This window comes from Dendrobates tinctorius, unplaced genomic scaffold, assembly GCF_039654945.1.
Source record: "Dendrobates tinctorius isolate UK_male_01 unplaced genomic scaffold, ASM3965494v1 ptg000020l, whole genome shotgun sequence".
In the NCBI taxonomy this organism is placed as follows: domain Eukaryota; kingdom Metazoa; phylum Chordata; class Amphibia; order Anura; family Dendrobatidae; genus Dendrobates; species Dendrobates tinctorius.
Genome location: NW_027361688.1, coordinates 19215318 through 19238515, shown reverse-complemented (window position 1 = coordinate 19238515; position 23198 = coordinate 19215318). Strand labels below are relative to the sequence as shown.

At 44.8% G+C, this 23198-nt stretch overlaps 1 protein-coding gene across 2 annotated transcripts in view; it reads right to left on the bottom strand.

Annotated features, from left to right (window-relative positions):
* The window catches only part of CRY1 (cryptochrome circadian regulator 1), a 43417-nt gene extending 30777 nt beyond the window's left edge, over positions 1-12640 (bottom strand). For both annotated transcript variants that reach the window (XM_073567818.1, XM_073567819.1), the window contains exon 1: positions 11891-12640. In XM_073567818.1, the coding sequence (XP_073423919.1) occupies positions 11891-12048 (158 nt within the window). In that variant the 5' untranslated portion in view covers positions 12049-12640. The remainder of the gene's footprint in view (positions 1-11890) is intronic.
* Between the last annotated feature and the right edge of the window lie 10558 nt (positions 12641-23198).

Sequence of the window (23198 nt, the reverse complement as noted above, 5' to 3'; positions counted from 1 at the left end):
TGGCAGAGGGGGGGTATCACAAGGTGCGGGCAAAACTATGGCAGAGAGGGATCACCAGGTGCAGGCAAAACTATGGCAGAGAGGGATCACCAGGTGCGGGCAAAACTATGGCAGAGAGGGATCACCAGGTGCGGGCAAAACTATGGCAGAGGGGGTATCACCAGGTGCGGGCAAAACTATGGCAGAGGGGGTATCACCAGGTGCAGGCTAATATATATGTTAGCGCTATATAAAAATAAAGATTATTATTCTAGCAAAAAAAAAACAAAAAAACCTAGTTGCTGCTGGCTGCTCGGGTCACCTGCAGCAATGTAGGATTGCATGTTAACGGTGTTGATTTTTGGGATGGGATCCTCCTAAGTGAACTCTTAATGCCTATATACAGGTTCTTCTCACTAAATTAGAATATCATCAAAAAGTTTAATTTATTTCAGTTCTTCAATACGAAAAGTGAAACTCCTATATCATATAGTTACTACAAACAGAGTGATCTATTTCACGTGTTTATTTCTGTTAATGTTGATGATTATGGCTTACAGCCAATGAAAACCCAAAAGTCATTATCTCAGTAAATTAGAATAATTTATAACACCAGCTTGAAAAAATGATTTTAACATCCAAAATGTTGGCCTACTAAAGTAAATGCACTCAATACTTGGTCGGGGCTCCTTTTGCATCAATTACTGCATCAATGCGGTGTGGCATGGAAGCCCAGGTCGCTTTGATAGCAGCCTTCAGCTAGTCTGCATTGTTGGGTCTCGTGTCTCTCATCTTCCTCTTGACAATACCGGTCAAGGTCAGGCGGACCTTGGGGACATCGGGGAGAGTGATGCTAATGTGTGCAAACATTGTCAGCTGATCGTGAGAACTGTAGTGCAGGTGACCGCCGGAGACCGAATTATCTCCAGTGGTCTTTTACAAGCTCTGCTGTGTCTGGGTGTCAGGCTGAGTGGTGGCATAATGCCACCATTCAGCCAAAGGCATCCAGATGTAGCAGAACTGGACTCATCATGGGACAGTATGTATATCTTCTCAGCGGACAGGTAAGGATATTCTTTTTTATTTTCGAGGGTGTCGGTGGAATAGGCGATGCAGTAAGTATGGTTTAATTAAGATCTATTAAAAGGAGTCTTGGTTATTATTACAATTAAAGAACTTTATTCTGGCTGTGTCTTTATTTACCATATAACTATAGGATTACTAATGGATAGGTGATGTCTCCGGACAATACAAAGGTGACATCAACCCCACAAATATTACCCCACTTGTGACCGCTACAGGGCAAGTGGGAAGGGCCGGGCAAAGTACCACAGTTGGCGTATTTTTGGATGTGCCAATTATGGGGCCGCTGCAGGCTGCTATTTTTAGGCTGGTGAGGGCCAAAATCAATGGGCCTTGCCAGCCTGAGAATACCAGGCCGCAGCTGTCTGCCTTTTCCTTGGCTGGTTAACCAAAATAGGGGGACCCCACGCCATTTTTTTTTTTTGGAGGGGATCCCACTATTTTTGCTAACCATCCAAGGTAAGCAGACTGCTGCAGCCTGGTATTATCAGGCTGGTACGGTTCATGGATATTGGATCCTTACCAGCCTGAAATTCCAGTTCCAGTAGTCTGCTTTACTCTGGCTGGTTAACAAATATAGGGGGACCCCCATGCCATTTTTTTTAATTATTATTATTAAAAAGGAGGGGACCTCTCTCTTCTCTGTGCTTTCCTCTACTTTCTGCATCACGTACTTCCGGCTGTGTCACAAGATTCATCATTAAATTAGTACACATGCGTAGTAAGCTGCATTCCCGCACTTAATACACATGTGATTAGGAAGATAATGCGGTTTTACTGCATCTAATGAAAGTGCATGAGTAATTTACGCAGCGGAGACTGAGCGTCTCCACTACATAAATTGACATGCTGCGATCTGGAAAGATGCACCGCATGTCTATCTCGGCAGGTGAGCCGCGGGCATTGGTGCACACATAGTGGCCATGGGATTCCTTGAAATCCCATCCACTATGCTGTGACATCTGGCCGCTGGGGATGTACGTAGCATCCAACCTGCAGCGATTACTGACCATGGGAATATAACCCTATATATCTGCAAACAGGAAATCACTTTTTTTGCCTTCCCAGAAGCCAACTTTCAATTAGCTTTATTTCAAGTGACAAAAAAAAAAACGCATTACAATGAAAAACCGCATCAAAAACGCATGCGGGGAGAAAAAAATGCATCAAAAATGCAGGTGACCTACCAGTGACCTCAGATGCAGATTTGGTGCAGATTTCACCTGCGTCAAATCCTGAGCCACTCCTGATCGTGTGCACATACCATACCCTTACCGGCGGCAAGGTCTACAGAGTGTGATATCACATCGACAATGCTTCAGTAGTGTTCAAGAACATTCAGCTGCCTCAAATTTGCTCTCTTCCATTCAGATTCCGGCCTTGTCAGTTTCACAACAATTCTGGACAATCAGACGGTCCAGATTATCAACTACTAACGTTAAAAGGAATTAAAAAAATTGGCATTGTGAATGGATAGGAGGTCTCAGTTCTCAGATGCTGGGATGACGACACATGGGCACTGCTGTGGCCGGTGAATACATCAGGCACATGGCCGCCCAGACTAAATAAGACAGTATGGAGTCCGGTGGGGAACCTGGGCAAAAAAAAAAAAAAAAGACGGGCCATGATGGTAAGAGGAGTTTTATTTTTAAAAAGCATGTATAGAAGGTGCACAGCCCCTTTAAAGGGTTATTCAAAACTCCAGAAATGGGTATTGCCTTTGGAGACAGCAGAACATGCTCAGCGCTCACAAGCTCTTTTCTACTGAGCTTTGTAAGCACGGTTTTGAAGCGCCCAGTTTCCTTCTAATCCCGGCCTCCTTCAGTGGTCGGTCTCCTAGGTAATGAGCTATTAAAAAAAAAATAAATAAAAAAAAAAAACGGATTGTCCAGGGCTTAACATCGTTAAGATAGGTCATCAATGTCTGATCGGTGGGAACGTGACACGCGGTACACCCCCGCCAATCAGCTGTTCCCTGCGATGACTAGAAATGCTCAGTTACGGAGCTGCACAGCACAACACAGTTGATGGTTGGTGGTCGTGGCTGGGGACAGATGTGCAGTACCGGGCCATGGACACAAGTCAGTTGATGGAGCTGTGCAATTCGGTAACTGAGCCATTCCAGCCGCCACTGACTACAACTGATCGGTGAGGGAGCCAGGTGTCGGATCCCCACTGATCAGACATTGATCATCTATTCTTAGGATAGTTCATCAATGTTAAAATCCTGGACAACCCCTTTAATATCTTAAGGGTATCTACATTTTTAATCAGCAGTAAATTATAAAAGTGCTTATTATCAACACTATGCAACAATATCCATCTATGAAAATGGAATAACACTTTCAAGGGCAAGTGTCCTTTCCAGGTCACTTGAGAATAGACACATTATCACTGGCCATTATATGACTTATAGGCAGCAGAGGGGAAACTGGTAAAGAAGCCTATATCTTTCATTCTCAGCTGACTGAGCTAGTGGGTAAGAGACTAGCCGCTCTTATATACAACACTCAGGATTCCTGCTCTCCTATCTCTATGTATCACATATTCAGAAGCAGCACGGAGGACATAATACAGCAGTACTGAGCAGTGTAGCTGCAAATCCAGCTCTGGAGAGGTTGAGAAAATTCTTCACTGCTCTCTCCTATAGATGGCTGTAATATGTTCCCTCATTGAGTCTGGTTTTGACCAAACTTGATTCTGATGGGGAGGAAAAGAAGTGGTTCATAAGTGAAGGAAAAAAGGCATATTTCTGTGATCTGACAAACCCCCAAAAGTTTCTGGCATCTCTTGATTTACGCAGCGTTAAAATGACAAGTGGCCAAAATGCGTCGGTCTTAACTGCAGTATTTACATTCTATTCATGAATCAAAAGGATCAGGATGAACACCACTACTCAAATGCAGAATTGTGGGAGGACAGGATACCGCTATTCGTAATTATGGGGTATCGGAGCAGTCTTGTTGACTACAGCGGCAGATCTGGCACTTGGGGCTCCATCTGCCTCACATCCCCACGCCGTACATACAACCTACGCAGATTCCACAACCCTTCAATGTTTTCCGACCAGGGTTACCGTGGCAACTAAACATCAGCGCATGTACATAGCCCATAAAAGCAGGTAGACCGTCACTTTTAAAGGGCCGGTAGGCCTCCACCGCCGTTTGCTTTAGCCTTACAGATCGTTAATGGCTGCATCTTGACACAAGACATTACTGTGGGTTAAGACGCTGTACGTAAGCCATTAATCACGATTATGTAAGGTCCACGGCTGATGAAAGCCCTAATGCTGAAGTTATAGTTACAGCTCTGCCTTCACTGCAAGAAAAAGCAGAAATCCTACAGTATAAAACCACGAGCGCCGGGGATACAAAGAGATCTCACCATAGCCAGCGATTGAGAATGGAGACTCTTCTCGCCGTAGATTCCTTTTAGGCAAATTCTTTTCTCAAAGTGAGAAAAATGGGTCAAAGCTTGAAATATGAGTGAGTGGAGTCGTCATATAAAATTAAACTTTAATTCAATATTTCTGCAACTTTTTGTTCAGAACTGAATTTCTGGCTGCAGAATGAGTCAACTGAGAATCCTTCAGGGCATTACGGCGGGGCTCGGTAGTTAGCACTATATCCCTGCAGCACTAGGGGGAAGTTAGCTGGTTTCCAAAGGGGAGCATAGTGATGACTAAAACACGTCAGTCAGCTATGACAATCTGAAGGGAGATTTCTAAATTTTCTCTTAACTAAGCACCTCAGACAACCCCTTTAACAAAGAACATAGATTCCAAGACGCTATTGCTTTAAAAGGATCCAATTCACCCCTATTTATTTCTGCAGATTACCGGTAGTAATGTTTTACAGATAAATACAGCAAAATGTAAAAATTCATGGAAGGTCGGGAACAAAACATCATTAATAAAAACAATTAACAACTTGAGCGGCTTTCGGAAGGCTCTTGTTATGACCGTATAGTATGAATAACTTGTTCTGCTCGCCGCAGTGTAGACCAGGAAATAAATGCATGAAACGCGCTGTTCAAACCGCGGCAGACTGAGAACCGAAACAGCTGTTCGGGATCTGAATATAAAGTGACATCCAACTCCACAACAAGCACAGGACGCCTTCTCTCCTAGGATATTCCGAAACCACCGGCCTCTAACTGTCCGGCTCCTGCAGAAAGAAGTGCAAACCGAGCCGAGCGCTCCTGCGTATAAGGGGCGCCGTATAGTATGGCCAACCGCCATGATCTGGATGATCGCTGTCTACTGTGTATGGGGGGGGCTTACGCGCTTTGAGGCAAGGAGGTATCAAAGCAGATCGTTACCAAAACGCAGCTGTTCTCCATGCAACGAGACACTTTTCGATAGGACGACCTCTGCCCAAAAACAAGCGCCTATTGACTACGTAGTCTGTTGACATAGTTGTCAAACAAATTAATAGTGTAGACAATCATTTTGTTCTTAAAGCCACATACTTGTTGTTGGCAGCATATCCCATTTTCCTGGGGTAATGTGCTGCCGACATTAAATTTTCTGGTCAGCCACTGACTGAGTTGATGGCATGTTAGTACGTTAAGTGGTATTCTCCAAGGATATTAATGTCCCATCTTTAGGGTATCAGACGGGGGTGGGGTGGAGGTTCTTGTGCCGTTAAAAAGGCGTGTGGGAATAAACAAAAAAAAAAAAAAAAAAAAAAAAACAACTTTCGAAAACAGAGCTACCCCCGATATTGGGTGGTGTATGCAGCTTTGCAGCTCTGCTCCATTGACTTCGATAGGGCTATGCTGCAATAGTAAGCAACTTATGGGTCAAGGATGGTGCGGTTACTAAACTAAAGCCTCCATGTTTATTTCACCATGGACAACCCTTGATACTCAAGCATGGCAACATTTTCCCTCCCTTTCATGTCTCAGCAATCAGAGCCGACCCAATGACTCTGGGCTTAAATCATCTTGGTAACAATATAGCCATCCGGGCCTCCTGCTGGGGAGAAGCCCATTTGGCCACCTTTGGGTAGCATGACTGAGCTATGAGCATCTAAAGGCTTCTTAGCGCAGCATCAGGAACACCGGGTGTGAATTAGTGTTAGGAGGAAGGCAGCAAAAACATCTCGGCAGCTCTTCAGGGCCAACTAAACACTGACCTGGCCATCAGGATCCCCATCTCCCTGGAAGAGTTGAGAGGGTAACCATTCATTCCTTACCTCCACATCGATCCAACTGAGGAATGGCAAGTCACGTGAAGGTAGAAACCCTCTACAACGCCGACCAAAAATATTCACTGAAAATGACAAATATCTCTCCTTACTCAGAAGTAAAGCTCCGAAACTTGCACCCCATTATCCAACGCGAGTCTCCTGGGGTAGGAAGCCACCCATGCTTCACTCTCGCGTGAAGACAAGCTGAAGACTGTGTGCTTCACAGCTGAAAGCCCAAGTCTGCCGGGGAACAAGATGACTCACTGAACGATCACACATTGACATTTATGCCCCATTTACATCGAAGGACAAACCGCCGGTGGACCAGACGGGAGCCCTTCATGCACCCCAAACTATGAAAGTGCAAAAAGGTGCATTACCTGCATCTCACAAGGCTATAATGGGCTGATAACAGAGTACAACAGACAGCACATGCACATTATGACTTCCATGTCGCTATTTTCCCTCATCAGCCCACAATATCTAGGTATGAATGAAGCCAACGGATACGAACAAATACATGGAGGAAATATACGAAGCTGCCAATCACAGGCTCAGCGTTGGTGGCTGAAACCCCCAACATCTCCGCACTGCAGTCGCAGATTTCACCAGCTCGCCTTGTCTTCTGGAACGCACCCGGCAGTGAGAAAACTATGCCTTTAATCCCACTGTCACGGATCTGCAGCTGTATCAAAAGGACTCCAGAATAATCCTCCAGTTTCCAACGTATCGTCTAAGTATCAGGCTGCAGAAGCACTAGGATCATTCTGCCGGAGCTGTGCTCATCCCACAGGAGGAGTCTCCAGCGAGTGCCAGCTCCTTTGTAAAAACTTTCCATACACTGGTCACCAATCCCAGTGCAGATTGCAGCAATAACCTGAGTCGGCTCACATTCTGTCCAGCTGCGCTCCAGAGCCTCACCTATACCACCATGTACCTGCAGTCTGCCCATAGACACCAAGGGACAGATCACAATGAGCACTAAACTTCTGAAAAAGTTCTCCCCAAATATATTTTTATCTTCTGGAAATAAAGAGATCCAGTATGAGAATAAAATATCAAGTTATATTGAAAAAAAACATTAAAAATACTATAAAATTACAAAAATGCCCAGCAGGGACCCCGGAAGAAGCTAGTGTGAAACACGTGTTGGGGTGAAGGAGGTTGTGTCATTCACCAGAGACCTGGCATCAGCGCTTTCATAGATTACCCATTTTTCCTTTATGTTGAACCTTTGTGGATTTATGCAGCAATCCTCTAGTACTTTCTCAGCCGTGATATTATTTAATTGTGCTGCCATTGAGGTCATTTATTTTTATCTGCAGCAGATATCAGACTGGGTTACCATCATTCAGGTGCAATTTAATGTGGGTTTCCATTACATTCAGAGTGAGTTGCCTGTAGTGTTGTCGCAGATTATTTCCACACAGCATTTTTTGATCCTTTGAGGCTTTATGCAGCAATCCTCTTGCACTTTTTCAGCTGTGATACTATTCAATCTTGCTGATATTGAGGTCATTTATTTTAACCTGCAGCATATATCAGATCGGGCCATGACCATTCAGGTGCAATTTAATGTGGGTTTCTAGTACTACACTTTATTTTTTTCAGCCACGATATATTCAGTTATTTTGACACTGAGGTTATTTAATTAAGTTACCGTACATATATCGGGCCTGATTTATAGTCAATATATTTTTTAATACTGTGGTGTGAATATTCTCTATATCTCCAACCAGGAATTAATCCGCACAGCAAGAAAATGCATTCATTGTGCACATGCTTGTGTGAACTGCCGCCTAAGAGTGCATGCAGCGTGAGAAGTTCTCCATAGACCGGGGTGCCACTCCAAAACAATAGGCACAACAACTTCACCAAAAAAGAAATACAGATGGCACGCACCGGTTAAAATCTTCTTTATTCTATTTCTTTAAAACATCGACATAGGGAGGATGGGAGCAGGAGTGGAGATGACAGCTGTTTCGCACTGCAGTGGCGCTTCTACTCTTGGAGTAAATGGCGGGGGTGCTGGATGTCGCACCTCCACCGATCAACCATGGATGACCTATCCTAGGCCATTAATGTTAAAGTCACAGACAACCCCTTTTAAAAGAAGGGTTGGACAGTAACCATGTCACCAATCAGGGCAGACTAGATGATAAATTATGAGCATTGGGGGGCTCAAAAGAATGGAGATTCCTCATATTAATAGTTCACAAAAATGGAGGGGGGGGGGTAATTCTACTGCTTATTGTCCAGGCTACGGTCCAACCTACCAGAGGTTTCCCGTCACCCAGGAAAAAGCTGAAGCACTTAAAGTCTTTGCTGTAGAGCTTGTGAGCACTGCTACAAAGCCATCTAGATTCACTGGCCAGCTCCAACGCTGCAGATGACGCTAACAGCATGTTCGGACACAGGACCCACATTTCAGGCATTGGTGGGACCCCCAGCAATCAAATTTTCATTGTCTAATATTTGGATAAAAGGTGAAAAGTGTAGTTTTCTTTTAAAAGCAAGTCAACATGTTTATTTTTGTTTCAAATTAAACTAATCATAATATGGATGTAGAGGTGCTTTCCCCTACCCAAGAAGAAAATATAAAAGGTGCCTTTTTTGTAGAGATCGGATATGCCATCCATGAGAAGTTTATTGTAAGAGTCAAATTAAATCATTGCACTTGGAAAATGCAGTCCAAGTGCACAGATCCGCCCCAGCTGCACTTCCAGGCTCATTTACATATGGCTTCTACACTAAATTTTTCATGATTGGCACATCAGATCTAAAAAAAATTTTTTATATATATCTAATATATAAAGCTCAAGTGTGTGTGTGTGTCCGGGATTGGCAACCGCACTGTCGCAGCTACAGCCACACGTCTGGACCCCGAGAGTGTCCTAGGCTATGTTGTGAGGCGAAATTGTAACCCGCGCGTTCCAATTCACCAAACAATTTTGCCCCTATCTACATAATGGGGAAAGAGTGTGTGTATCAAGCCCCGCCCCTCATTATGATGTCATAATGGGTGACTATGGGATGGAGGATGTGTGATGGGTATACGGGCACGGGACTATGGGATGGAGGATATGTATGATGGGTATACAGGCACGGGACTATGGGATGGAGGATATGTATGATGGGTATACAGGCACGGGACTATGGGATGGAGGATATGTATGATGGGTATACAGGCACGGGACTATGGGATGGAGGATATGTATGATGGGTATACGGGCATGGGCCTATGGGATGGCAGATATGTATGATGGGTATACGGGCATGGGCCTATGGGATGGCGGATATGTATGATGGGTATACGGGCACGGGCCTATGGGATGGAGGATGTGCGATGGGTATATGGGCATGGGCCTATGGGATGGAGGATAATTATAATTTGCTATAACTAACCAGTTAGTTACTATGCCCGGGCAGCGCCGGGCTCTTCAGCGCATATTAATTATATATATATATATATATATATATATATATATATATATATATATATATATATATATATATATACACACACACAATTTCCCTTTAAATTAGCTTTGAACTGACAGCTCCGCAAAGTGACTACAACACTCAGCCCCAGGCAAATTGCAGTTTTTACTCCAGCTATTTTTATATAAACTCATCATAAACCTCGTTAGCCGCAGATTCAATCCACCACAATCTAATCAGAACACTGCGCAGAGCTCAGAGCACGGACATGTTCCTGCGATAATGTCATTTATTCTGCACTGAAATACGCCACACAACAGGAGGATGGGAGACCATGACCGGGAGGCTATGTGCACTAGTCCCAATCACTGCATGTGGCGCCGGTGTCTGATCTGCTGAACAGCAGAGCCATAGGAAAGGCTCCGCTCACACGTCAAGTTATCCAATATAATAATGGATCCAATAAGTTCTCCGATGCAAACTTTGGTCAGAGTCTTAGTTTAACAACAGAGGTCATGCCACGGGTTGCAGATCGCAGTCAGCGCAGATTCAATCTGACACACCAAGTCCAATGTAACACTACGAAAAGGGACAACGACTGAGCGACCAGTGAGTGCAAAAGAAAAAGTTCTGCACACCGTCCTCACTACACCCTTTTACATAACTCTGCCTGACTCTCCGCATGTCACAGTGGGAGTAGCTCCAGCACAACCCAGGCCAACCGTACGGACTGGATGCGTTATAAGCTGCAAAGGGTTATTACATAGGTGCTGAATGCCAGGAAACAGCACACACCTAGATACTCCAGGAGCAAAGGAACACGATGAACTGCCAGCATGGGCTCGGCTGACCTACATTGGCATCATAGCCGCTCTAAACTTTTATTCTGAAGCCATCTGGTGGCAAAAATGGAAATCTCCCTCCCCCATCCTCCACATTATATAAAAACACAGCCATCTTTATGCAAACGTGTTAAAAGCCAAAACACACACGCAAAAAAAAAAAAAAAATAAATAAAAATAAAATATTCATATATCCTAAACAACTAAGAAAATCTATAAACAGCATAAATACAATTAAATCATGGAAAGAGAGAAAAAAGTATGAATACAAGAATACATATATTTAGAGAGTCGAATAAAAAAAAAAATATATAATATATATATATTACAAAACACAATATTATAAAGAGATACTCATTAATAAATAGTGGAATCAGGGATACTCAAGACTTACTGATTAATGTCATCTACAGCCAAAAGTTGACCCTTACTAATAAGTCAGTAGGAAGCACCTACCCCTAAGAAGGGGACCCCCCATTTGTCATGACTTTCTAAAACTCTGACATGTATTAAAACCCATCGATTTAATAGCTAATGGGTTACTTGAACATGGCCAGGGTTTACGGGGTACCAAATTGATTTAGGGTGGTCCTAGACCCAAGACCTCTAGCGATGGCACCTCGCCAAATGACAAGTCGTACAAAGATCTAGGGTGGTCCTAGCTAGACCCATGATCTCTAGTGATGGCACCTCTTTAAATTACAAGTCCTACAAAGATCTAGAGTGGTCTTTGACCCATGATCTCTAGCAATGGCACCTCTCTAAGTAACAAGTCCTATTGAGTAAGATCTAGGGTGGTCCTAGACCCATGACTTCTAGTGATGGCACCTCTCTAAATGACAAGTCCTACAAAGATCTAGGGTGGTCCTAGACCCATGACCTCTAGTGATGGCATCTCTCTAAGTGACAAGTCCTATTGAGTAAGATCTAGGGTGGTCCTAGACTCATAACCTCTAGGGATGGCACCTCTCCATATGACAAGTCCTACAAAGATCTAGGGTGGTCTTAGACCTATGATCTCTAGTGATGGCATCTCTCTAAATGACGAGTCCTACAAAGATCTGGGGTGGTCCTAGACCCATGACCTTTAGCGGTGACAAGTCCTACAAAGATCTAGGGTGGTGTTAAACCCATGATCTCTAGCGCTGGCACCTCTCTAAATAACAAGTCCTACAAAGATCTAGGGTGGTCCTAGACCCATGACCTCTAGTGATGGCACCTCTCTAAATGACAAGTCGTACAAAGATAAAGGGTGGTCCTAGACCCATGACCTCTAGCGATGGCAAAATGACAAGTCCTATAAGAATGGAAAACCCCTTTAAGTTACTTGGGCTGGCGATATATGCGCCTTACCTCCACCTGTTGATTCCCACATTGGATGATCCGGCGAACCAGGGGTCCAGGATGTAGACGCAGCGGACGGTGTCGGCCCCCTGGATACACTCCTTCAGGGCTGGGTTGTCGTGGAGCCGGAGCCCCTTCCTGAACCAGTGCACTGCATTCACCCCCATTGGGCTTCTCTGCTTTTTTTTTTTGGAGGGGGGATTAGTTTTGACTTTTGCACCCCTTATCCAGTACAGGCTGCTTCTTCAAGTTGATGGAGTTAAGTCCTGCTCAGGGTCATGGTGTGTAGCAGAAGTGATGGTGGAAGGCTGTGGGGGGAGGGGGTGTATTTTCGGGGGTCCTTAGCCTCTGCGACCCTCCTCTGTAGCCAAAATACACAATGGGGGACCCGCCTGAATATTAGAATGTGCCAGTGGTCTCCCTAACATTGTGTGCGCAGAGGAAAAGTAACTCCCTAACACTAAGTACCCACCCTAAAAAACAAACCTCGACCACCACCTCGGACCGTCCCCAGCCAAGTGCGCACTGTTCTCTCAGCACACCGCACTGCACGTCACCTAAGCCCCGCCCGCTGCTCCTGATTGGCCGGACGCTGATCACGTGGCTCCCAGCGCTCACGTTTCTCTAGTGTGTTCGCCACACAACTCTCGCACTGTAACAGCGAATCCCTCCGCCGGTCACCCGCGGCTTGTTATTATCACTGTTATGGTAATTTACCGGGAACCGAGGCTTAACCGCAGCACCAGCGGCAGCCAAAGACTCCGTTTTACCTCAGTTTATGTTCGTCTGTTATGGCATGTGACGTCAGGAGAGGGAGGAGCTTATTAAGAGTGGATTGGTCGCGCTGGAAAGTTCCCGGATGAGCACGTTGACTAGAGGAGGACTTTTTTTTTTTTTACTGCGCATGCGCTGTAGTGCAAGTGCTTTATTTTGGGTGTTAGTAGGGGTGACCTGTAGATAATAGGGGGCAGCAGAGCTCCTGGAGGCACCCCTCCACAGAAATCCTGTCAGACACCCAGTATAATCCCCTGCCTTGTTGCTATTAGTAGCTGCTGCCAGGCTGGAGGTTATGTAACCCCCTCAGGCTGCCCTACTTACATCAGCCCAGTCATAAACAACAGACCTGTAAGAAAATGTCGCATAATTTACCCCCAAAATGGTAAAAAAAATAAATAAAGCCCTGAAAACGGTTCACCGCTGCATTATCTGCACCCGTGAGCCTGCGTCGGCACCAAAGTGGCGCAATAGCGTAATGCAACCATTTCGGCATCCATGGCGGGGGTGCTGTTGTGTTGCCACGGTAACCCAGGACCTACCGAAGACCCCCCCCCCGCCGCCGTGTCGCCGCCATCTTTACACTTTCACGACGCCCTGCCTCAGATCGTCACTTCGGTTACATACTGCAGTATTCTATCTAGAACACAGTTCAAACATCTGAGGGAATAAAGAAGAAAAAGCGAAGAAATGTAAAAAAAAAATATGAAAAAAAATGTACAACTTGTAATTACTTTAGCCAGTTTCATAAAAATGAAAAAAAAAAACCATGGAATTAAAAAAAGCGAGGAAAATGAAAAAAAAAAAATTATAAAAATGATCAAAAGAATTGTAAACGTTATAATTACTTTCTTTACCCAGTTCCCCCCGAAAAAAGAAAGAAAAAAAAATTCCGTATTGCAATGTCAATGAAAGTCTGGTCTGACAATTTACTTATTAAAGGTAAAGAGGAACCTAATAAAAAAAAAAAAACGAAATGTAATTTTTGGGGAATCGTACATCCCCCCCCCCCCCAAAAAAAAAAAAAAAAAAAGTGATGAAAACATTGAGTGTCACCAAAAAATGGTATCGCTAAAAACTACAGTTATCAAAATAAAATAAAAGGCCTAATAGATTCCATTCACTAAAAAAAAAAGACACAAAACATTTTTTTTTTTAAACTCCCACGTACTCAGCCCTGGGATTTTAAATCACACAGGCCCATGCCGTCCCCGTCCCTAAGCACCAGATGGGATACACTTAGGTCCTTAGGATAGGCCATCAATATCAGGTCAGTGGTGGTCATGATCAGTTTGAAGGCTACATGGCGGCCGTATGTACACAGTGCACAGATCCCGGACACCACAGCTCCAAACACAATGTAGTGGCTGTATTGGGGTACTGCAGCTCAGCTCTTATTGAAGTGAATAGAAGCTGAGATTCAGTACATGAGAACGCCCACTGCACAAGGTATGGAGCTACACTGTCCCAGCTCCAAACACCATTTACCTCTGGAACCTGCAAACATCTTACAGGTGGCGGTGCCAGAGGTTAGACCTCCACCCATCCTATGCTCCACATACGTCTTTTAAACTTAAACAAGTTGTGTTAGAGAAATGCTTTCTAGGTTTCCATCAGTGAATCTATACTTTAAATATCTTTACTTCTTGTAGTTGGCCTTGAGTAAAGCTTGATTATTATTATTATTTATTATTACAGCGCCATTTATTCCATGGCGCTTTACATGTGAGGAGGGGTATACATAATAAATACAAGTACAGTAATCTTAAACAATACAAGTCACGACTGGTACAGGATGAGAGAGGACCCTGCCCGCGAGGGCTCACAATCTACAACGGGATGGGTGAGGATACAGTAGGCGAGGGTAGAGCTGGTCGTGCAGCGGTTTGGTGGATCGGTGGTTACTGCAAGTTGTAGGCTTGTCGGAAGAGGTAGGTCTTCAGGCTCTTTTTGAAGGTTTCCATGGTAGGCGAGAGTCTGATATGTTGTGGTAGAGAGTTCCATAGTAGGGGGGATGCGCGGGAGTAATCTTGTATGCGATTGTGGGAAGAGGAGATAAGAGGGGAGTACAGAAGGAGATGTTGTGAGGATCGGAGGTTTCGTGCAGGTAAGTACCGGGAGACTAGGTCACAGATGTACGGAGGACTCAGGTTGTGGATGGCTTTGTATGTCATGGTTAGGGTTTTGAACTGGAGTCTTTGGGTAATGGGGAGCCAGTGCAGTTATTGACAGAGGGGAGAGGCCGGGGAATAGCGGGGGGACAGGTGGATTAGTCGGGCAGCAGAGTTAAGAATAGATTGGAGGGGTGCGAGAGTGTTAGAAGGGAGGCCACAGAGCAGGAGGTTGCAGTAGTCAAGGCGGGAGATGATGAGGGCATGGACTAGGGTTTTTGCAGATTCTTGGTTGAGGAATGTACGGATCCGTGAAATATTTTTGAGTTTTAGTCGGCAGGAAGCAGAAAGGGCTTGGATATGTGGTTTGAAAGAGAGATCAGTGTCAAGGATAACCCCGAGCAGCGAGCTTGTGGGACTGGAGAGAGTGGGCAGCCGTTTACTTTAATGGATAGGTCCGTTGGGGGGTCACGTGAGATGGACGAAAGATGATTAATTTTGTTTTGTCCATATTAAGTTTTGGAAATCTAGCGGAGAAGAAGGATGAAATAGCAGACAGACATTGAGAGATTCTGTTTAGTAGGGAGGTGATATCTGGTCCAGAGATTTAGATCTGTGTGTCATCAGCATAGAGATGATACTGAAAGCCATGAGATTCTATGAACTGTCCGAGGCCGAAGGTGTAAACGGAGAAGAGCAGGGGCCCTAGGACTGAACCTTGCGGGACTCCGACGGATAGGGGGCACGGTGAGGAGGTGGTGTGCGAATGGGAGACGCTGAATGTCCGGTCTGTTAGGTATGACGCATTCCAAGATAGGGCCAAGTCTGTGATACCAAGAGATGAGAGGGTCTGTAGTAATAGGGAATGGTCCACTGTGTCAAAGGCAGAAGACAGGTCCAGGAGGAGGAGGACAGAGAAGTGTCGCTTGGCGGCTAGTAGGTCATTGGTGACCTTAGTTAGGGCAGTTTCAGTGGAGTGGTGTGGCTGGAAGCCGGATTGCAAGTGGTCAAGGAGGGAGCAAGAAGAGAGGTGGGAGGATAGTTCAAGATGGACGTGTTGTCCAGTAGTTTTGAGGCATGGGGGAGAAGTGATATAGGGCGATAGCTAGATATAGAGGATGGGTCAAGAGAGGGCTTTTTGTGGATAGGTGTGATTGAGGCATGTTTAAAGCTTGAGGGGAAAACACCAGTTGTTAGTGATAGGTTAAAGAGATGGGTTAGGGTTGGGATGAAGACTGTGGTGAGGTTTGGGATGAAGTGGGATGGGATCAGGTTAAGTGCACAGGTAGTGAGATGTGATCTTGAGAGTAGAGTGGAGAGTCGATCTTCTGTAATGGTGGAGAAGTTGGTTTTGGGGGAGGAGAGCAGGGCAGGTAGGAGGAAGGGCACTGGGGGTTGTTGACCAAAACTGTCTCTGATGTTATCAATCTTCTCCTTGAAAAATGAGGCAAAGTCTTCAGCTGAGATGAGTGGAGAGGGAGGAGGTGCTGGGGGGGTGGAGGAGAGAATAGAAGGTGTTGAATAACTGTTTAGGGTTGTGAGACAGGGAGGATATGAGAGATGAGAAGTAGGTTTGTTTTGCTGCAGCGAGTGTGACCTTGAAAGTAGTGAGGAACTGTTTGAATGTGATGAAGTCCTCATTGGAGTGGGATTTTTTCCATCTCCACTCAGCAGCCCTGGAAGCTTGCCTCAGTTCTTTGGTCAGACTGGTGTGTCAGGGCTGTCTGTTGATTTTGCGAGCTTTGGTATGTGTGAGAAGGGCAACTGATTCCAAAGCTACATCAATTGAGGTGATATATAGAGCGGCAGCGGCATCCGCATTGTGTAGGGAACTTATGTCTGTAAGAGGGAGGATGGATTCAGAGAGTGAGTGTAGATTGAGGTGTTGAAGATTTCTGCGAGGGTGTGCGAGTTTTTGAGGTGGGGATTGTGGACCTGGGGAGGAGAGGGAAGAGAATGTAAGTAGGTTGTGGTCAGAGAGAGGAAGAGATGAGTTAGAGAAGCTAGATAGGGAGCAGAGGCGGGTGAAGATCAGGTCTAGTGTGTGGCCATCTTTGTGAGTGGCTGCAGAAGACCATTGAGTGAGGCCGAAGGAGGAAGTGAGAGAAGTTTAGTGGCAGCTGAGAGGGAAGTGTCAATGTTTATATCCTGTTATCTTTTGGCATCATGAAGCATATCGAGTATCAGTGGTATTGAAGTCTGGGGCCTCCTGATGAACCGTTACACCGGGGAAACGCGTCGGGGTGACTTTGACGATAAGTAGCCACCGGGTGGTGTTCTAAAAACTCTTTATTCATTTGTTTATTATGGAACAATACTACATCATGTTTATTTTTATACACCATCAGTGGTTTCTTTATCTGCATTAACAGAGGCGATTATCAATTGCCATATACTGCTAATTTATTGCTGGGACGTGATGTCCTTGTCTGCATGTTTATCTTATTCATCATGCTGGTAGCAATTTTCTGGCTCATTGGTTTATTGTTTATCAATAGGCAATTTTAATAGTTGTTCTGTGAGGGCTATTGTTAGTAGCCTTTTTCTGGGTTACCTTTATTATCATTATATTTGTGGGCTTATTGCCCTGGTTACTCTTGCATTGTATTCTATGTATGCTAAGGTTTTTCCCTTCCTTCATATCTTTTCTATCTGGCATTGTTTTCCCACCTGTGAAATTAGGGTGAGGTAGGGGAGACAGGGTCAGACGACGTTGATTGGGGGTGCCAAACAACCGTATCTATTAGGGTGCCAACCTCCACGGCAAGGAAGGGTGCAGATAGTATATTGTAGCCTTTAACAGGGCTTTTAAGGAAATTTATTGATTATTTACTCACGGTCATAGGTGTTTTTTAATTTCTATTGAATAAAATTAAATTTTATGGGAATACATGTTCACCTCAATATTATGTTATATTCCTTTTTTATAATGATTTTGTGGTACCTCAATGGGGATGTTGAAGTCGCCCAAGATGATAGTGGGGATATCAGTGTCAAGGAAATGGAGTATCCAGGTGGTGAAGTGGTCAAAGAAGATGGTGGCTGACCCTGGAGGGCAGTATATGACAGCTAGTTGGAGGTTGGAGAGGGAGTAGATGCGCACAGAGTGCACCTCGAAGGAAGGGAGGGTAACAGAGGGTGGCAGTGGGATTGGGGTGAAGGAGCAGTTATCTGACAGGAGAAAACCAACTCCTCCACCATGCTTGCTGCTGGGGATGTGGGAAAGGTGGAATCCACCATACGAGAGTGCAGCAGGAGAGGCTGTGTCAGAGGGGGTGAGCCAGGTTTCGGTGATGGCGAGCATCTGCATCTGCTGTTCTTCTCACAATATATTCTGCATGTTCCCCTGTATTTATAAGCGCTATCACTTACGAGCTTCTGATTCACAAATGCTAATTTGTTGGCATTGGTTATTCTGCTGAGCTGCAGGTAAGCCTCCGAAACATAATTTCCTGATGACCCACTCCCACACAATGCTGATTAGTTACTGTCCTTTACCTGGTGGTTGCTCCTCATGTTGGTGGGTTTGCTATACGTAAAGATGGACAGCTAGATGATAGATAGACAATAGATAGATAATGGACAGATTGATAGATAGATAGATAATAGATAATAGATAATAGATAATAGATAGATAAATAGATATTAGATAGATAATAGATAGATACATAATAGATGATAGATAGATAGATAATAGATAGATAATTGATAGATAGATAATAGATTGATAGATAGATAATATATGATAGATAATAGATAGATAATAGATGATTGATGATAGATAATTAATAGATAGCTAGATAATAGATTGAAAATAGATAGATAAATAGATAATACATATAGGTGATAGATAACAGATATATAGATAGATAATAGATTGATAGATTATATATGATAGATAATAGACAGATAATAGATGATAGATAGATAATAGATAGATAATGGCCCACTGGAGAGCTGGTAAATCCTTCGGTGGGCCCCAAAACCAACAACTTACCTATTCTGCATCATCCGACTTTCCTCTAGAGGTGCACCTTTGCCATCTTTAGGCCACGTTCACACGTTCAGTATTTGGTCAGTATTTTACCTCAGTATCTGTAGCCATAATCAGAGGAAGAGGATAATGGAAACCCGTCAGCACTTCTGCATTTATCACCCGCTCCGGGTTTTAGGGTTAAATGTTACATGTGCAGAAGGATCAACTCCACATTAATGTCTAGAATGGGAGGACAGAAACCCTCCTATAGGTGTAATGTGTAGGGGGCACATACTTTTTTCCATGTAGTCTATATAGATAGATATTAGACACATACAAGATACATAGATATGTGATAGAGAAATGGATAGATGGGAGGATAGAGAGATAGATACAACTTTTTTCTTCCCAGTGAGCAGCAGCAGTAGGACCCCTCAGCGATCAGTAAGGTTTGTTAGATATACCGTAACCACCATAACATACTATGGTGGGGCTATACAGTATACCCCAAATAGCGCCACTCATGGTTGTGTCTTGTATTGCAGCTCTGCCCCATTTGCTCTCCGCTGCGCCTTGTGTAGATTCTCCTTCCGTGCTGTAGAAGAGCTACGGGTGCAGATTTGCTGCCTACGTTTTTACGACCGTCCTATACTGACATACTCTGTCACTGACGGGGTTAAGGCCATCACTATTTCATCTGTTATGTGGCAGTGTGACTCAGTAGGATCATCTCCCGTTACTAGGAAACTCTGTATATCAGACGATTACATTCATGGATGTGTTACGGAGACAGCGCCTTCATCAGATAGAAGTGGGCAGAGACGTTATTGAATAACTCAGTCGTCGATGACCAGACACAGATGGATCCGGCACAGCGGGGCTTTATCTCCACTACAACCCTTTCCAATTAAAACCCGTCCTGTCGTCAATCCGATGAATGCCCTGGCTCCTGTCACCCCCAGTGTCACCCAGTATTGATGGAGGATGCAAGATGGTGCCTTTATGGTTGTCATATTGGGTGTATGAATCTTCATGGTCGCAAACTGCAGCAGGTCTGTTACGCCCAACAGTGGCGTAAGTGGATTAGTGGACCCACTGTGCCACGGGACCGGGCATGCCCAAGATGGGGCGTAGCTAAGTGGCTACCTGCTGTTCACCGGCGCTCCTGATGGTGGAGACAGCCTGGGCTGCCTCCAGGTACCACTCCTAGGCAGATCCTGATACTGCAGTCCGCTGACATGGACTAGGGCTATGTTCAGACACACCGGTCTAGGATACTGGATCAGGGGACAAAGTTAAGGCACTGGCCACACTGGAACCAGGGGACTTTGGGAACAGGACTGGCTGCACTAGGACCAGGAGACTTCAGATACACCACTGGCCACACTAGCACCAGGGATTTGGGTTTAGGGAAGTCCGCATCAGGACCACCGATACGAGTTCCAGGCACTGGCCGCACCAGGACTAGGGATTTGGGTTCAGGACAGTGGCCATACCAGGACCAGAGATTAGGGTTCATAATCCCGGCCACACCAGGACCAGGGGACCTCACATCTGCATTGGTAGAAAACCACACTACCTAATGACTAAAAGCATTGCTTGGCAATTTCCTTAGGAAGAGGGAGTATTTTAAACAGGATGGCTCCCAGCTATCGGACAGGTGGACATAATTACTCTAAATGCCTCTCTGTAACTGTCTGAGGGCATATACCAGAATGTGCACGCTGCCCATTTAAGGCAGGGGAGCGCCCATGCACAGTAGGCGTGTTCTACAGAGAGAAGCAGGAACACGCCGGAGACCACGCCGCGGGGTATTAGTATACCCAAGTCTTTTTCACATGTGCTGTTGCTTAGTTCTATTCCTTCCATTATCCCATCCCATACTGTAGACAGATGGATAATAGATAGATAATAGATAGATAGATAGATAATAGATAGCTAGATAATAGATAGTTAGTAGATAGATAATAGATAGATACATAGATAGGATAGATAATAGACAAGCGTCCCTGATCTGCCACTCATGGCTTTCTAGATCATACGATCTTTATGGCCATATTGATGATGCATCACGAAGATAGGCCATCAATGTCAGATGGGATAAGACTCCTCACACCACTGCCAATCAGATGATTGAAGAGACAAATGCGCAAAGGGATTCGGCACAGCGCCATACATTGTGTAGTGGTTGTGAATGGTACTGCAAGTTCTTTCTCTTAGAGGTGAACGAGAGGGAAGGTAAACTTACTGTACCTTTCTCGGCCATTACACAGAGCACTGAACAGTGACATTTCCGATACTCCATGGACGCTTTAAGCAGTAGTGTAGTTTGTGAAGCGGTTAAAAGACACAACAAAATAGTGATCTTGTGCACAGCAATGTCGTTTTTACATTGCTGCGCATTATCGCCATTATTTGCAGTGGTCTTTCTGCGCTTTTTCAGCCGCATTGTGGATGTGGGTCACCCTCCTAGGGCTGTGGGGTACTCGGTACCGAGCCCGATGAGCTTCAGTGGGAGATGTCACGGCAGCTGGGACCCGGCCCGTGGCCCTGGGCGCCCATTGTAAACAGGGGAAAGTTTATGAATGATTTGTGACGCCACCTGTGGTGTTCGGCAATGAAGATGTAAGCCGACGCTGCAGACAGATCCTCTGGGACAGATAGTGTGGGGCAGCAATGATGTTATAGCCCTCCACAGGCAGGGCTGTAGTCCCAGGGCAGAGTAGGTGAAGTGATGCTTAGATGGTGTAGTGTCAGGCGCAGGGGATGAAAACACAAACGCAGACAGAAAGACAGATTGAGCAAACGATGGGGCCCAACTAACTAAATAGGAAAGGACAGAAAAGATGTTGGCTGCAATCCGCAAAAAACCCTACCAAAAATGTCCCAACCGTCTGATAGGGAAAAAAGCCCTGAAGTCGCTAGACTTCAAAATCACTATATCAGCACTCAGGTATACAGTGGGGAAAAAAAGTATTTAGTCAGTCAGCAATAGTGCAAGTTCCACCACTTAAAAAGATGAGAGGCGTCTGTAATTTACATCATAGGTAGACCTCAACTATGGGAGACAAACTGAGAAAAAAAAATCCAGAAAATCACATTGTCTGTTTTTTTTTTCATTTTATTTGCATATTATGGTGGAAAATAAGTATTTGGTCAGAAACAAAATTTCATCTCAATACTTTGTGATATATCCTTTGTTGGCAATGACAGAGGTCAAACGTTTTCTGTAAGTCTTCACAAGGTTGCCACACACTGTTGTTGGTATGTTGGCCCATTCCTCCATGCAGATCTCCTCTAGAGCAGTGATGTTTTTGGCTTTTCGCTTGGCAACACGGACTTTCAACTCCCTCCAAAGGTTTTCTATAGGGTTGAGATCTGGAGACTGGCTAGGCCACTCCAGGACCTTGAAATGCTTCTTACGAAGCCACTCCTTCGTTGCCCTGGCGATGTGCTTTGGATCATTGTCATGTTGAAAGACCCAGCCACGTTTCATCTTCAATGCCCTTGCAAGATGGAAGGAGGTTTGCACTCAAAATCTCACGATACATGGCCCCATTCATTCTTTCATGTACCCGGATCAGTCGTCCTGGCCCCTTTGCAGAGAAACAGCCCCAAAGCATGATGTTTCCACCACCATGCTTTACAGTAGGTATGGTGTTTGATGGATGCAACTCAGTATTCTTTTTCCTCCAAACACGACAAGTTGTGTTTCTACCAAACAGTTCCAGTTTGGTTTCATCAGACCATAGGACATTCTCCCAAAACTCCTCTGGATCATCCAAATGCTCTCTAGCAAACTTCAGACGGGCCCGGACATGTACAGGCTTAAGCAGTGGGACACGTCTGGCACTGCAGGATCTGAGTCCATGGTGGCGTAGTGTGTTACTTATGGTAGGCCTTGTTACATTGGTCCCAGCTCTCTGCAGTTCATTCACTAGGTCCCCCCGCGTGGTTCTGGGATTTTTGCTCACCGTTCTTGTGATCATTCTGACCCCACGGGGTGGGATTTTGCGTGGAGCACCAGATCGAGGGAGATTATCAGTGGTCTTGTATGTCTTCCATTTTCTAATTATTGCTCCCACAGTTGATTTCTTCACTCCAAGCTGGTTGGCTATTGCAGATTCAGTCTTCCCAGCCTGGTGCAGGGCTACAATTTTGTTTCTGGTGTCCTTTGACAACTCTTTGGTCTTCACCATAGTGGAGTTTGGAGTCAGACTGTTTGAGGGTGTGCACAGGTGTCTTTTTATACTGATAACAAGTTTAAACAGGTGCCATTACTACAGGTAATGAGTGGAGGAAAGAGGAGACTCTTAAAGAAGAAGTTACAGGTCTGTGAGAGCCAGAAATCTTGATTGCTTGTTTCTGACCAAATACTTATTTTCCACCATAATATGCAAATAAAATGAAAAAAAAACAGACAATGTGATTTTCTGGATTTTTTTTTCTCAGTTTG